We start from the raw sequence: 15,907 nt of genomic DNA, 5'->3' as shown, positions 1-15,907 counted from the left end.
CTATTTTTACAATACCTGCGTAAACCCGAGGTTGATGCCTTATAAAAAAATCACTGAATAATATATTTATCCACATTTTGCAATCGGCAGAGCAGAGTGTTCTGTGGATCTTGATCCAATCATAGCCAACCATTGTGTAGCCTAATTCAGATGAAATCAAAGTGATCTGACATCCAGCCTGCTACTGTTTCATAATGAGCCGAAAATATTTTACACTTCTCAACTGGTGGGCTGGCCCTCGCCAGGCGCATTGTTCGTTGCGCCGCGGCCGAGCTCAAAGGCCCGACAGTGAGTTTTACAGCCCCCCTCACCAGAGTCCTGAGGCCTGTACTACGAAGCAGGATTTGCGGTTATCGAGGTAACTTCAGGGTTAACTCTGGGTTTTCGGTACTACGAAGCTGGTTCACTTCTTATCGAGGTAGATCACCATGGTAACTTATGCTGAACGGCTAACCTGCTCCGGAGCAGGTTATGTTCCAGATAAGAGATCAACTCCTATGAAAGCACCTCCTACTGACCAATCAGAGCTCAGTGCGGTGATTGTATGATAATATCACACACATATGGAGAAGTTTTAGTCATAATCCAGACTAAAAACAACAGTTTAAACTGACAAATATAGGAAGGACAGCTGACTTTATGCTGTGGTTGTTACCCGCTTTGAATTATATTTTTATATTTATTTGTTTTTACTTGCTCTTGAGTCCGTTTCACACCGTCACAGAAGGGGGAAGCAGTTGAAAAGATGTTTAAATACACATAGACGCCATGGTACACTCATTGGACAAAAGAAGTGTATTCCTTCATTTATTTTTCTCGCTGTTAATATTTAGACACGTATACTTTACTTTTGAGTGTTCCGTTAAATTAATAAGTCTGTTAATTTACGCATTCACACATCCGGAGTTTTTTCTTTTACCAGCTGTTCTTCCTTCATTTGGCAGCTTCAACTGTGTTACATTTAGCTTGGATTAAGTGTTTAACTTCTTCGTATTTGTCTAATAGAGTTTACTCTTTGTTAAATGTGCCGCCCTGCCTGTCTGTCAGTAGTCTTGTTCAGGTCTGTGATTGGTCAGATGCTGCAAACACCTCCTCGTTCATGTGAACGCGCTCATAACCAGATTGAGAAACCCTGGGTTGATTTACCGAGTTGATAACCAGCTTCGTAGTACAGTTTAGCGGGATCTCGTTTGTTAGGGTAAGTGAAGCCAGATAACGAGTAGATACCCTGGGTATGTTGAACTCGCTTCGTACTACAGGCCTCTGTACTACGAAGCAGGATTTGTGGTTAGCGAGGTAACTTCAGGGTTTTCCGTACTACGAAGCTGGTTCACTTCTTACCGGGGTAGATCTCCATGGTAACTTATGCTGAACAGCTAACCTGCTCCGGAGCAGGTTATGTTCCAGATAAGAGATCAACTCGTATGAAAACACCTCCTGCTGACCAATCAGAGCTCAGTGCGGTGATTGTATGATAATATCACACACATATGAAGAAGTTACAGTCATATTTCAGGCTAAAAACAACAGTTTAAAATGACAAACACAGGAAGGACAGCTGGATTTATGCTAGGGGTGTTTACCGCTTTGAATTATATTTTTATATTTATTTTTTAACTTCCTCTTGAGTCCGTTTCACACCGCCACAGAGGGGGGAAGCAGATGAAAGGATGTCATAGACACGACAAAATATTTGTAGGGTAAAAAGATGAGTAAACCATTCATCTATTACACTCTGAAAAGCTATTTATATTTAGACGAGTCTATCTGACTTTTGAGTGTTCTGTTAAATTAATAAATCTGTTAATTTACGCATTCACACATCGGGAATTTTGTCTTTTACCAGCTGTCCTTCCTACATTTAGCAGCTTCAACACTGTTACTTTTAGCCTGGATTAAGTGTTTAACATCTTCATATTTGTCTAATATAGTTTCTTCCTTTGTTAAATGTGCCGCTCTGTCTGTCTGTAGACTTGTCCGTGTCTGTGATTGGTCAGATGCTGCAAACACTGCCCCGTTCATGTGAACGCGCTCATAACGAGATTGGAAATCCCTGGGTTGATTTACCGAGTTGATAACCAGCTTCGTAGTACAGTTTAGCGAGATCTCGTTTGTTAGGGTAAGTGAAGCCAGATAACGAGAAGATACCCTGGGTATGTTGAACTCGCTTTGTAGTACAGGCCTCAGGCCTCAGGACTGCTGCCCGGGTGCTGCTTGAGTTCTCGCTGCGCAGACCGCCCTCTCTCCCTGTGGCGAGGGACGGGACTGTCAACAGGGGCGGACTGTTACGCTGTGTGACTTTTTGTTTTGCCATCAGCATTCATAAACATACAACCTTTATGATTAGATTTAGGGATGCACCAATATCGGGTATCGGGTCCAATACTGTGCTCATGTACTCGTACTAACACTCGCAAAACGGCTCCGATACAACGGCACCGATACCACTTTACGGCAGTGTGACGTTAACCTCTCGTCACCATCTTTTGGGTCTTATCACACGTGCTCTCGCTCCACCTCCCCGACGGTGCGGGCGAAACGGGCCGGTGGTGCGCCCGACCCCGCGGGGCCGGGATCCCATCTCAGCCGGCGCACGCCGGACCTCATTTTAATTGCGCCACAGGGTTTTGCTTGCACCCTCTGACTTGCGCGTGCGTTAGACTCCTTGGTCCGTGTTTCAAGATGGGTCGGGTGGGTTGCAGACATCGCCGCAGACCCCTGGTACCTTTTACGTGGGCCAAGCCCCGCCCCGGCACTACGCGGTCGGAGCGCACTGAGGACAGACCGCCCCGGTGACACTTTTTCCAGCCCCGAGCCTTTCCAAGCAAACCTAGAGCCGTTCGTGGCGCACCACCTCGTATGCGGGACTCCCCAGCCTGCCTTGTGTCGCTCACACCCTCCAGCTGGCTGTTAACGAGGGTCTTTTGGCACAGAGAAGTACTTGTATCGGTACTCGGTATCGGCGAATACCCAAATGTAAGTACTTGTACTTGTACTCGGTCTGAAAAAAGTGGTATCGGTGCACCCTAATTAAATTGTTTACTAGAGCACAAAGTTCTTCATAGATCTAGACTTGTAATTTTATTCTCAAAGTGCTCCAGATTGATGCACTCAACTTCAACATAAATGTTTCTTCTGGGGGAGCACCACACCACAGTCTCTTCAAACCCTGTGGAACACTGTAGTAGTTCACAGCTGCCCCCCCACTTCTAAGATAACGAAAACACAACATTTCTTCTTCCATGTGATTAAACACTAAAGAATGCATACTTATTAATACAGAGCCCTACTTCCACCAGATGTCTCCTTTTTCTCTCGCATTTTGCCAAGCGAAACTTCTTATTTTGTACCATGTGGCGCACCGTAACGTGAGAGGCGTTGACTGTTCTGGGAGAATTGAGTCTTTTCCTCCCGACAGCTGCCTGGAGAACAGCTGATCTTCAGTATTGTGAATAACAGCAACCAGGAGCGGACTACAGCTGCAGGAGAGGCCCGGTTAAAGGTGAGGAAGCGGAAGGTAGGAGCTGCTCGTCGGCTCGTCGTCTTCACTTAGCTGCTAGCTGCTGCTGCTTAGCATCACAGTGTGTTCCTGTCACTGAGCTGTTAGCTGTTAGCTGTTAGCCAGCTGCCTACATGGACCATACTGTATCATATTGCAGCTCTGTGATGCTATATACTGTCACCGATGTGTCCGTTAATTCAGCCCATCTTGAGCCAGTTAAATGTTTGATAGAAAAACAGAACACTTAATTTCAGTGCTGAATTTAGCTCATATTAGCACGCTATACAGCTGTGGTTTGATCTGGTGTGTGTGTGTGTGTGTACATGCCTGTTTCATCAAGACAAGTTGTACTCTGATCCTTTAATTACTGAGAGTAGCAGTACAGCACTGTACTACATTATTCCATTACAAGCAAAAGTCCTGGATTCACAATACTTTTAGCATTTTGAATGCTAGCTTCATGTAGTTAAAGTATCAGCAGTAAAAGTACACAAGTATTATCATAATCATGTAGTTAAAGTATCAGCAGTAAAAGTACACAACTATTATCAGCTTCATGTAGTTAAAGTATCAGCAGTAAAAGTACACAAGTATTATCAGCTTCATGTAGTTAAAGTATCACCAGTAAAAGTACACATGTATTATCAGCTTCATTTAAAGTATCAGCAGTAAAAGTACACAAGTATTATCATAATCATGTAGTTAAAGTATCAGCAGTAAAAGTACACATGTATTATCAGCTTCATGCAGTTAAAGTATCACCAGTAAAGTACAGAAGTATTATCATAATCATGTAGTTAAAGTATCAGCAGTAAAAGTACACAACTATTATCAGCTTCATGTAGTTAGAGTACCAGCAGTAAAAGTACACAAGTATTATCAGCTTCATGTAGTTAAAGTATCACCAGTAAAAGTACACATGTATTATCAGCTTCATTTAAAGTATCAGCAGTAAAAGTACACAAGTATTATCATAATCATGTAGTTAAAGTATCAGCAGTAAAAGTACACATGTATTATCAGCTTCATGCAGTTAAAGTATCACCAGTAAAGTACAGAAGTATTATCATAATCATGTAGTTAAAGTATCAGCAGTAAAAGTACACAACTATTATCAGCTTCATGTAGTTAGAGTATCAGCAGTAAAAGTACACAAGTATTATCATAATCATGTAGTTAAAGTATCAGCAGTAAAAGTACACAAGTATTATCAACTTCATGTAGTTAAAGTATCAGCAGTAAAAGTACACATGTATTATCAGCTTCATGCAGTTAAAGTATCACCAGTAAAGTACAGAAGTATTATCATAATCATGTAGTTAAAGTATCAGCAGTAAAAGTACACAAGTATTATCAGCTTCATGTAGTTAAAGTATCACCAGTAAAAGTACACATGTATTATCAGCTTCATTTAAAGTATCAGCAGTAAAAGTACACAAGTATTATCATAATCATGTAGTTAAAGTATCACCAGTAAAGTACAGAAGTATTATCATAATCATGTAGTTAAAGTATCACCAGTAAAGTACAGAAGTATTATCATAATCATGTAGTTAAAGTATCACCAGTAAAAGATAAAGGATCAAATCCACCTTTATTGAACCCCAGCGGGGATATTGGATTGTTGCAGTAGTACAAGGATATAAATAAGTACAGATAAGGATAGAAAGTAACAGAAATATATAATAGGAGATGGTACATAGACTAAAATATGAAATAGACTAAAAATAGAAACTATAAAAGTCAGCATTTGGAGAGAAATGAGGAGTCATGGTTTGGAGGTGGCAGGAGCAGGAGTTGAAGTGTAGAGTGTGAAGAGGAATGGTGTCAGAATAGTTCTTTGAGGTGCATCCTCCACTCTGATGTTTGGCTGGTATGCAAACTGCAGCAGGTCCAGGAAAGTAGTCAGCAGGGTCCTTAGGTGGCACCAGATCAGCCTCTCAAAGGCCGGCCAGCCATTAGGAATTAAGGGCAGGGGGACAGACTTTCCAAATTGGACCCCTCATTCACCCCGAATCCAGGTCGCCCAGTTTCATATGATACCAGTATCTTCACTCCAACTTTAAAACTGAGCCCGCTACAGCAGGTTTTATAGTCTGCCTCTATATAGCTCCTCATCTTTGTACATCCAGCTCCGCTGCTTCTCCACAAATTTGTTCACTGCTTCTCTGATCCTTTCATTTTGTTGTTCTCTCTGTATCCTGGCTTTTATTTTGTTGAGCCCCCTGATCAGGGCTTTCCACAAGGATATGGAGTAGCCAGCCAGAGGGAAACATTAGCCAGCTAGCGGCGTCCGGGGGCATGCCTCCCCGGAGAATTGTTTTTTAATAAAAGCCCAAATTTAGTTACATCTGGCACATTCTAATGCTACTATGCCATCATATACGCTGATCTTGATTATTATTAATCATATAATTATAATTTTTCCAGCAGTGTAGAAAGACTCACCAATCGCGAGATGCAGCCTGTGGCCAAAACTGCCTGGTCCACTTATTCAGGCTGACAGCTTTGATTCTGTTAGCTGGACGTTCAGATCGGTAGTTGTGGAGAAGTGGGTCACCTCTGTTAGCTGGTTGGCCAACTTTTCTCTCACTGAAATGTAGAACTCCGGTAGAGCTTTCTCCACAAAAAATTTGCGACCAGGCAGTTCATATTTTGGATCAAGTGTCTTAAAGTGTCTTTTGAATCCGGGCTTTTCAACTACGCTGACCGGCGTTGTGATGTAGGTCTTTACAGCGGCCGTGATTTCTTTCCATTTTGCACTTTTTTTGTCATATGAGATTGCTTTGGACAGCGAGGAAGCCATGGTCATTTGCCTCTGGCCTGGTTCTGGTTGCTTTGGTCGTGTTCTCGCTACCGTACTCGCTTTGCTGCTTCAGTTCTTTTGCTTTCTCCGGGCTCCGTCCTTCTCTCTCCGCCGGAGGGAGAGAAAGAAATGCCAAAGTGAGTGTCATGCCGGCGGGGTGCCTTAAAAACATTACATGACAATTTGTAGTCGATGTTTGCGATATAGTCATTTTATACACTGCGCGTGGGACAAGCCGCGACACATCGACTATATACGATGTGTCGCCCACCCCTAGCTGGAAGGTGAGGGTCTACTTACTGGTCTACTTACAGGTGTAATGTTGATGCTCATCAGTTGGCTACCTTTGTTTGTAAAGCTTGGGAAAAACATCAGGGTGGTTTATTGGTTTAGTATTATTTGTAATTTATGTTGTTACTCTACGCTTTCTGTCTCTTTTTCTGAATAATGTTGTCTTGTAAGCCTGTTTGGGCTGGACATATTATTTATGCATGACACCATAATAATAAAAATCTAATCATGTACTGAGAGAGGGGGGAGGTAGTCATGGCCTTGATCGGGAGGAGAGCAGAAAAAGTCCAGAAGTATTATCAGCTCCATAGAAATTCTTTATATTTTCTCCCTCCTCTGTTTCTCAGCAGTGTTCGGTCCAGGTGTCCAGGTGTCCAGGTGACTCCAGTCAGACAGTATGAGCTCGAAAGGAGGCGGCACTGCTCTGACCCGCCGTAACTACAGACTGGCTTCAGACACTGACAAACCCAAAGCCACAGGTATGACCTGCTGTTGCAATACTCTGTGTCACATACAGGTCACATACAGAAAAAAACACATTATTTATGTATTTCTATCAAAACAATCCGACTGCAAAATTAAAAATAACACAAAGCTGTATAAAAGTGCTGTAACAGGATTTGGAGCAGATACACAGTTGAGATGAAGACACACACAGGTAAAGACACAGGTGAGATGAAGACACAGGTAGAGACACAGGTTACATGAAGACACAGGTAGAGACACAGGTGAGATGAAGACACAGGTGGGATGAAGACACAGATAGAGACACAAGAGAGATGAAGATACAGGTCAGACAGGTGAGATGAAGACACAGGTACAGACACAGGTGACACGAAGACACACAGGTACAGACACAGGTGACATGAAGACACAGGTACAGACACAGGTAGAACCACAGGTGAGATGAAGATACAGGTCAGACAGGTGAGATGAAGACACAGGTGCAGACACAGGTGAGATGAAGATACAGATCACACAGGTGAGATGAAGACACAGGTGCAGACACAGGTGAGATGAAGATACAGGTCACACAGGTGAGATGAAGACACAGGTGCAGACACAGGTGAGATGAAAATACAGGTCAGACAGGTGAGATGAAGACACAGGTACAGACACAGGTGACACGAAGACACACAGGTACAGACACAGGTGACATGAAGACACAGGTAGAACCACAGGTGAGATGAAGATACAGGTGAGATGAAGATACAGGTCACACAGGTGAGATGAAGACACAGGTGCAGACAGAGGTGAGATGAAGATACAGGTCACACAGGTTAGATGAAGACACAGGTGCAGACACAGGTGAGATGAAGACACAGGTGCAGACACAGGAGAGATGAAGATACAGGTCACATAGGTGAGATGAAGACACAGGTGCAGACACAGGAGAGATGAAAATACAGGTCAGACAGGTGAGATGAAGACACAGGTACAGACACAAGTGACATGAAGACACAGGTATAGACACAGGTGAGATGAATACACAGGTGCAGACACAGGTGAGATGAAGACAGGTATAGACACAGGTGAGATGAAGACACAGCTACAGACACAGGTGAGATGAAGACACAGGTAAAGACACAGGTGAGATGAAGACAGGTATAGACACAGGTGAGATGAAGACACAGCTACAGACACAGGTGAGATGAAGACACAGGTAAAGACACAGGTGAGATGAAGACACAGGTACAGACACAGGTTGTTGGAGTTATTGATTGTCTCCCTTTCTGTCAGGTATCGTGAACGAGAAGTTGCTGAGTGACTACCTGCACCATGTTTTTCCTTCCACTAAACAGGGACCTGCACTGGCCTCCCTCAGGTAATGAACACAACATCATTACCTGTTAAGTTGATAGGTTGAACTTGGTGCCTATTTACACACAGGGAGCAACATTAGCATCTAATTTGGAGTCACGTTTGTGTCCATTAAATGAACATAACAGGGTTTTTCCAACTATTTAAAAGTCTCTCAGAGTTCAGCTCTCACTATGTTTGTATTTTCTAACTGAATCTTTGTGTTTTTTTTACATTCAGACAACACTTTTATTTCACTGTTTCAGTCAGTGGGCCTGAGAAGTGAAGCCAATGCTGAAGTGCCTTAAACCTCCATTCTTTCTAACAGCCAGCAGGGGGAGACTCCTCTGGTTGCAAAAATAATTCTGATTGTATGGAAGTCTATGAGAAAATGAGCCTACTTCTCTCTTGATTTATTACCTCAGTCAAACATTGTAAGCATGAGTTTATGGTCTCAGTCGCTAGTTTCAAGTCTTCTTCAATACAGCATGATGTTCATTTAGTAAATTATGGTCCCATTTAGAGTCAGATAGACCATAAAGCAGGGGATGCTTTAGGGCGTGGCTACCTTGTGATTGACAGGTCGCTACCACGGCGTTGTCCGGTCTGGGAGTTGTCTTTGTTTTCATCTTACAACTTTTACCCTTTCACAGTGTACATGTATTTGTATACTGTGTGTGTGTGTGTATGTGTGTATGTATGTGTGTGTGTGTGTGTGTGTGTGTGTGTGTGTGTGTGTGTGTGTGTGTGTGTGTGTGTGTGTGTGTGTGTTGTACCCTGAACTGGCCTCTTTCGTTAAGCCAGACAGATTCATGTTACCTCCAGCAGCTCTATACATAGTCACACACACACACACACACAGTATACAAATACATGTACTCAGTTTCACCAGCTATTCGAGCGAGTTATCTGTTGGTCAACACACCTCCTGCTCTGCTCCTAGCTCATGTATAATAGGGCTGGGACCAGGGTCTGAAATTAGCACCCGCCACCCGCCAAATGCGGGGAAAATTGTTGGCACTGGTGAATTCATCAGGACACCCGTCACTTTGGCAGGCAGGGAAAACGCTAGAGATGGAATAGAGAACCGTAGTTGTCCGCTTTCTTGTCATCTCATGCCTCCGTGTCTGTTGATTTGTCTTATTGATGCTTTCCCACAGTTCCACATGCACAATGAGGCATACGCACGCCGAATCATGTTTCAGTTTGTTTGACCGGAGACACGTTGGAGCGAAAAAAAGTGCTCAAAAGCATGGAGCTAATAAACCTCAGGGGGTGCAGCCTGTTGTTTCCCTGATAAAGCGACTAAAATATATCGAACATTGAATGACATCAGATCTAAAATGTTATTCCTTCATTTAGCGCAGAGATTTCAAAAGAGGCAGATAAAATGTCTGAGTAACAGACAAAATAAAAACTTGCATGCCACAGGGGCAGGAAGTGAAAAAAAGTTAATTTCAGACCCTGGCTGGGACGATACACCTATCTCCCGATTAGATACTATCACGATACTTGGGTGCCAATTTGATATGTATTGTGATTCTGAATCAAAGTTGAATCATACACTTCTAGGGACTTGTACTTTGGAAAATATCTAAATTACTAGAGTAAAAATGTTTGATTTTCAGCATGTATGTAGTCAGAGATGTCCTGAAGTCAAGTTTCTTTTAATTTATTGTGATATTTTATACTTCTGGTGAATATATTCCAATCAATCTTATTTCCATGGATGTATTTTGTATATACAGTTCCCTTTGTTAACACCTTATTTTGAAAAGTGGACGTAGTCCCACGTGTCTACTTGCTCTAACTTCTCCAAGGTGGTCTCTAGCTCTCCCGTCAGCTCCGTTCTCTTTATCCATCCATGGTCACCTCCATCGGGGCTGTTTGAATGCAGAGAACATAAATATCAGTATATGGGTGCTCTACAGTTGTAGCCTCGTCCCATTTGACCACGGAGATGAGAGCGACGGCCAGCTCAACCGCACGTTACCACGATACGATAACGTTTCCTGTCCGGGATGGAGTAAGCATGCAGCTTTAGCCGTGATGTCTAGCTCTGCTTTTCCTGCAATGTGTGAAACCCAAAGTGTTTCCATCCTTTACTGGATGTGTAGTGTTTACCTCGCTGGATTTAACATGGGAGGGTGCAGGTCGTATCCATGCTGACCCTCCAACATTTTAGACTTTCTGAGGTTTGTTTTGGTTGACGGATACGGAACGGATATGACGTCACTTTACTCAGACTACAACAATGAAAGGGGTAACTTCCTTCTACCTCCACATAGACTCAGATGAAGCAAATATATTAATTCTGGCATCAAATAATCAATTTCAAAATTATAAAAAAAATCACTACACGTAGGTGAATCTATTTTTTTCCCCACCCCTAATGTATAAACTGTAAAGTTACACTCACTCTGTTGAGAACAGGAACAGCAGGGGTCAGATGCATAAAACTCTGTGTAGATTCACAACTAAAACTATGTGTATGCACAAAGACAGAAATACGCAGACGGATTCTTCATCAGATTTATAAAGCTGCACGTACGCCTGATTCTGTTTTATAAATCTTAATCATTCTGGAGCTGTGAGCACATGTGCAAGCCTCATTTCCACTCCCACAGTTCGCCAGAAATGAATGTAGAAACACCCGTGCCAGTCGATGTAAATATGGCAAGGAAAGTGCAATTTCACCGACTGCGCCGTTAGGGCTGCACCTAACGATTATTTTTTTAACGATTAATCTAACGATTATTTTTTCGATTAGTCGATTAATCTAACGACTAATTCATTGATTTTTCGAAATATTTTTTTATAATTCAATTAATTTAACCAAAATAAATATCAACAACTTGTCTCATTATTATTTCAATACTTTATTCAAATATCTTCTCTTATAAACATATACATAAAACAAGAGTATTATTATGGCATTATTTCACAACAAAAAGTAGCCCAGTCTTTACTGGTAATCTGTTTTCAGTCCAACATAAACATTTCTCCAAAATAAAATTAAAAAAAGAGCTTGTATTGTAAATTCATGTAAAAGGAATACAGTGCAATGTTCTTTTTGTGGAAAAAGTCCTCTGCTTTGTCTCATCCTGAAAAAGAGACACAGAAAGCCATTAGAATAATGATAATAGTGGCACATTTTAAAATCGGTCTAATTTCCACAGCACTGTTGTGTTATGACATTAGGCTTATAATAATAATCCTCATCAGTATTTTTATTTAAGTACTTAACTTAAAATGGTTTAGACATGGATTTATTTCATCACTGTAATAATATGCAGTCAAGATAATCACTAGCAAATGTACTTTTGCATCAGTGTGGAGCAAGATAAATAGTTGAAACTATTTACAGACTAACAGTCACAGACTGTAGAACAATATGTAATGTTACTATAAGCCATTTTCTCACTTATACATCGCCATTAAAGTAAACAGAAAATATAAAATGGCCGACGTTGGATGACGCATGGTTTAACGTTACGTTACGTTACGTTACTATAACAGTGGTCCATAAAATACTTTTAACATGGTGGTGATGAAGAAACATTTTAAAAACAAACTTTAAATGACTACTGCTAACAGAAACACGCCCGCATTTTAGACAATCTTAGTAGATCATGCCTGGTGGGGACAAAGTAAACAGAATTTACAGTGGTGTCTTGCTGCTGTCTTCTTTACGCAGCGCTCCGGGATGCCTTCTTGTCAGGTGATGGTGCATTGCACCTGTACTGCTGTGGTACGCCATCTCCATTTAGCACAACTTACAGAGCACCACATTGTTGGGTCTCTGTTTGAAGTATTCCCACACTTTAGATGAACGTGGGCGAGTTTTTTTTTGACGCGTCTTGCTCTCTGGGGGAATCAGAATCCATGCTTGGACTGGGCGCAGTGCATTTTCATTACGTCATCCGATGCGTCGACGGACGTTACGTAAATCGACGTATTTACGTAATCGATTACCTCGACTACGCCGACGAATCGCCCCAGCCTTATGCGTCGTATCAGCGAAGTTCTCCAACAGAGCATCTGTCATTATGCACGGTTGTGGCTACTGTAGTGTCCATACCACTAATTAATTCCATTTTCCTGTAAACCATGATCATGATAAAATCTCAATCACCATTATTATTAAACGTCACAAAGATGATCAATGATCCATTCATAGCGCTCATGTTGAAACGGACTTCAGTGCTTCAATTTCAGGATAAATTAAAGCTGAAGTAGGCGAGATTGGAGCTAATATGATTAAAAAAAAGTTATCTTTATAAAACGGTCGCTATATCCTGACAATAGTACATGGAACAGGTAACCTGAAAAAAATCATGTTCCTCTGTGTCCTCTGGTGCTCCTAACGGTATCTGCAAGATTTCACAGACCGGAGGAAAACAAGCAGTAAGAGCTGATCTGAGGTCTGCTGTATATGAGAGCCGGCTGTCAATCACTCACAAACTCCGACCAAACGGTCAAACTAGGCAGCGCTGATCAAATATGAATCAATATTATGTTACGTTAATGCCCATTTCTCCCCTCAGATGTTATCAGAATCATCTTGTAGTGCATGGTTTAGCTGTAAAATTAGAAAGTTTGTGACGCCGCCGCCACCATTGTGAAATCTGGTGAAGGAACGCCAAGTTTCGGTCACATGACCGGAGCACAGCCAATATGAACGCTCTCTCTCTGAAATGACCTGTGATTGGTCAAAGTCTCCCGTCACGGGCTAGATGTTCTAAAGCCTGAAAACAGAGCCATGAGGAGGAGCAGAAGTCTAGTTTTCTCTCAGAATAATTGAATTACAATATGCTGAAAGGTTATTATGGAATGTTTGCCCAATGATGCCAAAAACATACTGCCTACTGCCACTTTAAATGATCATTAACGGAGAGATGACGACTCAAATGGAAATTAAATCAGGTAATCTAACTGGTGCCCTAGCGCAAAATTCGGATTTTTTTTTTACCTCCTAGAAACCTAACCCTAGCCCCGTAAACTGCAACACCAATCAGACATCACAATGGTTTTAAAAACAAAAATTACGATTTTTATTATTTATTTATAATTTATAATAATTTATTATAATTGTTACCTCAATGCAGACCAGCGCCGCCAGAAGTTGTCGCCCTAGCCGACCAACTATATGGCCTATGCCTTAAGCTGGCCCTGAATAAATGAAAATTAATGAATAGGTAACAACATTCATTACTTGTGAATAATTAGAAATTAAGTTTAGTTTATAAATAATCCTTGTAAGGATCCTTGTATCCTCCTAAGTACATGACACAACTGCCCATTGCACACGTTAACCAGGTAGTTCTGTGTTTTTGATGATTGAATAACTTGTGTATTGCATTAATATATTCAGTGTTTTCCCTGCCATTATATTAGAGGGGCGGCCTACCCCGCCTATCGGATCCCCCGCCCCACCTGACCGACGAGGAATTACTGATTTCACTCATCTTCAATTCAATTCACTTTGTTTTCTTTTCATAGTAAATAAATGAGGACTGTCAATCGATTAAAATATTTAATCTACATATTGTTAATTTAATCTTAATTTATCGCAAATTAATCGCAATTTTTTTATCTGTTGAAAATGTACCTTAAAGGGAGATTTCTTATCAACATGGGAGTGGACAAATATGCTGCTTTATGCAAATGAATGTATATATTTATTTTTGTAAATCAATTAACAACACAAAACAATGACAGATATTGTCCAGAAACCCTCACAGGTACTGCATTTAGCATAAAAGATATGCTCAAATCATAACATGGCAAACTGCAGCCCAACAGGCAACAACAGCTGTCAGTGTGTCAGTGTGCTGACTTGTCTATGACTTGCCCCAAACTGCATGTGATTATCATAAAGTGGGCATGTCTGTAAAGGGGAGACTCGTGGGTACCCATGGAACCTATTTACATTCACACATCTTGAGGTCAGAGGTCAAGAGACCCCATGGTCAAGGGACATGGTTGATACCAACGGATTCCTCAGGTTTTTTAGTTTCATATGACACCAGCATCTTCACTCTAGCTTTAAAACAGCCTGCTACAGCCTCCGAAAGATTGGCAGCCCATTGGATTTTTAATGAAAAATTGCAAGTTGCGTTAAAGAAATCAATGGCGTTAAAATGAATTTGTATTAATGTGTTATTGTTATTAACTTTGACAACCCTAAAATAAATATATAGATATAAAGAAATAAATTTGTAAATTTCATTTTGAAGTAAGGGTGTTTCTTATCTGTCTTTAGCCACATTACTACTTAAATAATAAAAAAAAGAAAAATGACAAAAGGATTATCTGATATTTCTCCGTTTTTTGTTTTACTCCTAATCATACGTTTTCTTCTGTTCCTCTTCCTGCTGAACAGGAAGCCTCTTGGTTTCCAGGATCTTGGTGCTCATCTGGAGAGATTGTTGTCTGAGGGAGAACCCGCTGAGGACAGTAGAGGTAAGGTTAACGTCTCATCCTGCTCTCTGGGTTTTAATGCAGCTCAATTCAACATCTAGTTCTCAGTCACATCTTTTTCTGTCTCTGTTGTTCAGACAACTGAACAAGGATGAAGTAGGATTTAATGAACCTGTTAACCAGCCGTCCATTCACCTGTGTATAGCAATTTTTTTTACGATTTTGAAATATATTTTTTAATGTCGGATTTGATGTATTTGCTTCATTGAGTCTATGTGGAGGTAGAAGGAAGTTACCGCTTTTATTGTGGTAGTCTGCACCCTCACATGTTAAATCCAGCCTGGTAAACACTACACATCCAGTAATGGATGGAAACACTTTGGGTTTCACACATTGCAGGAAAAGCAGAGCTAGACATCACGGCTAAAGATGCATGCTAACTCTGTCAAGGACAGGAAACGTTATCGTATCACGGTAACGTGCGGTCGAGCCGGCCGTCACTCTCATCTCCGTGGTCAAATGGGCCGACGCTACAACTGTAGAGCACCCATATACTGACATTTATGTTCTCTGCATTCAAACGGCCCCGATGGAGCTGACCATGGATGGATAAAGAGAACGGAGCTGACGGGAGAGCTAGAGACCACCTTGGAGAAGTTAGAGCAAGTAGACACGTGGGACTACGTCCACTTTTCAAAATAAGGTGTTAACAAAGGGAACTGGAAATACAAAATACATCTATGGAAATAAGATTGATTGGATTATATTCAGCACAAGTATAAAACATTACATGTCCTTTATAAATTAAAAAGAAAATACCACTAATCTGTGAGGGAAATTACTTTATTCTTTGATTTTTGGGTTGCTGGATAAAAAATGTAATAAATAATTCCTGACAATGACTGATATATTTGACTTCAGGACATCTCTGACTACATACATGCTGAAAATCAAACATTTTTACTGGATTCATTTAGAGATTTCTCCAAAGTAAATGTCCCTAGAAGTGTATGATTGAACTTGTTCCCATGGTCTAGTGATAAACAAATTAACAACAATCACAATAAATTGTAACATCGAATCAC

The 15,907-nt window shown here is 41.2% G+C and overlaps 1 protein-coding gene across 8 annotated transcripts in view; it reads left to right on the top strand.

Annotated features, from left to right (window-relative positions):
• The first annotated feature begins 239 nt into the window (after window positions 1-239).
• Window positions 240-15,907, top strand: part of rnf123 (ring finger protein 123) — a 279,783-nt gene continuing 264,115 nt past the window's right edge. For 3 of the 8 annotated variants that reach the window (XM_074649902.1, XM_074649897.1, XM_074649913.1), the window contains exons 1-4: window positions 3,330-3,502; window positions 6,947-7,078; window positions 8,340-8,424; window positions 14,785-14,864. In XM_074649902.1, coding sequence (XP_074506003.1) covers window positions 6,997-7,078; window positions 8,340-8,424; window positions 14,785-14,864 — 247 coding nt within the window. In that variant the 5' untranslated portion in view covers window positions 3,330-3,502; window positions 6,947-6,996. Of the gene's footprint in view, window positions 359-3,329; window positions 3,518-6,946; window positions 7,079-8,339; window positions 8,425-14,784; window positions 14,865-15,907 lie in introns of those variants that run through there. The other 5 variants (XM_074649864.1, XM_074649888.1, XM_074649882.1 and 2 more) reach the window with 5 other exon arrangements.

Source organism: Sebastes fasciatus, chromosome 1, assembly GCF_043250625.1.
Source record: "Sebastes fasciatus isolate fSebFas1 chromosome 1, fSebFas1.pri, whole genome shotgun sequence".
NCBI lineage: Eukaryota > Metazoa > Chordata > Actinopteri > Perciformes > Sebastidae > Sebastes > Sebastes fasciatus.
This window is presented reverse-complemented; position numbering and strand designations above follow the sequence as displayed.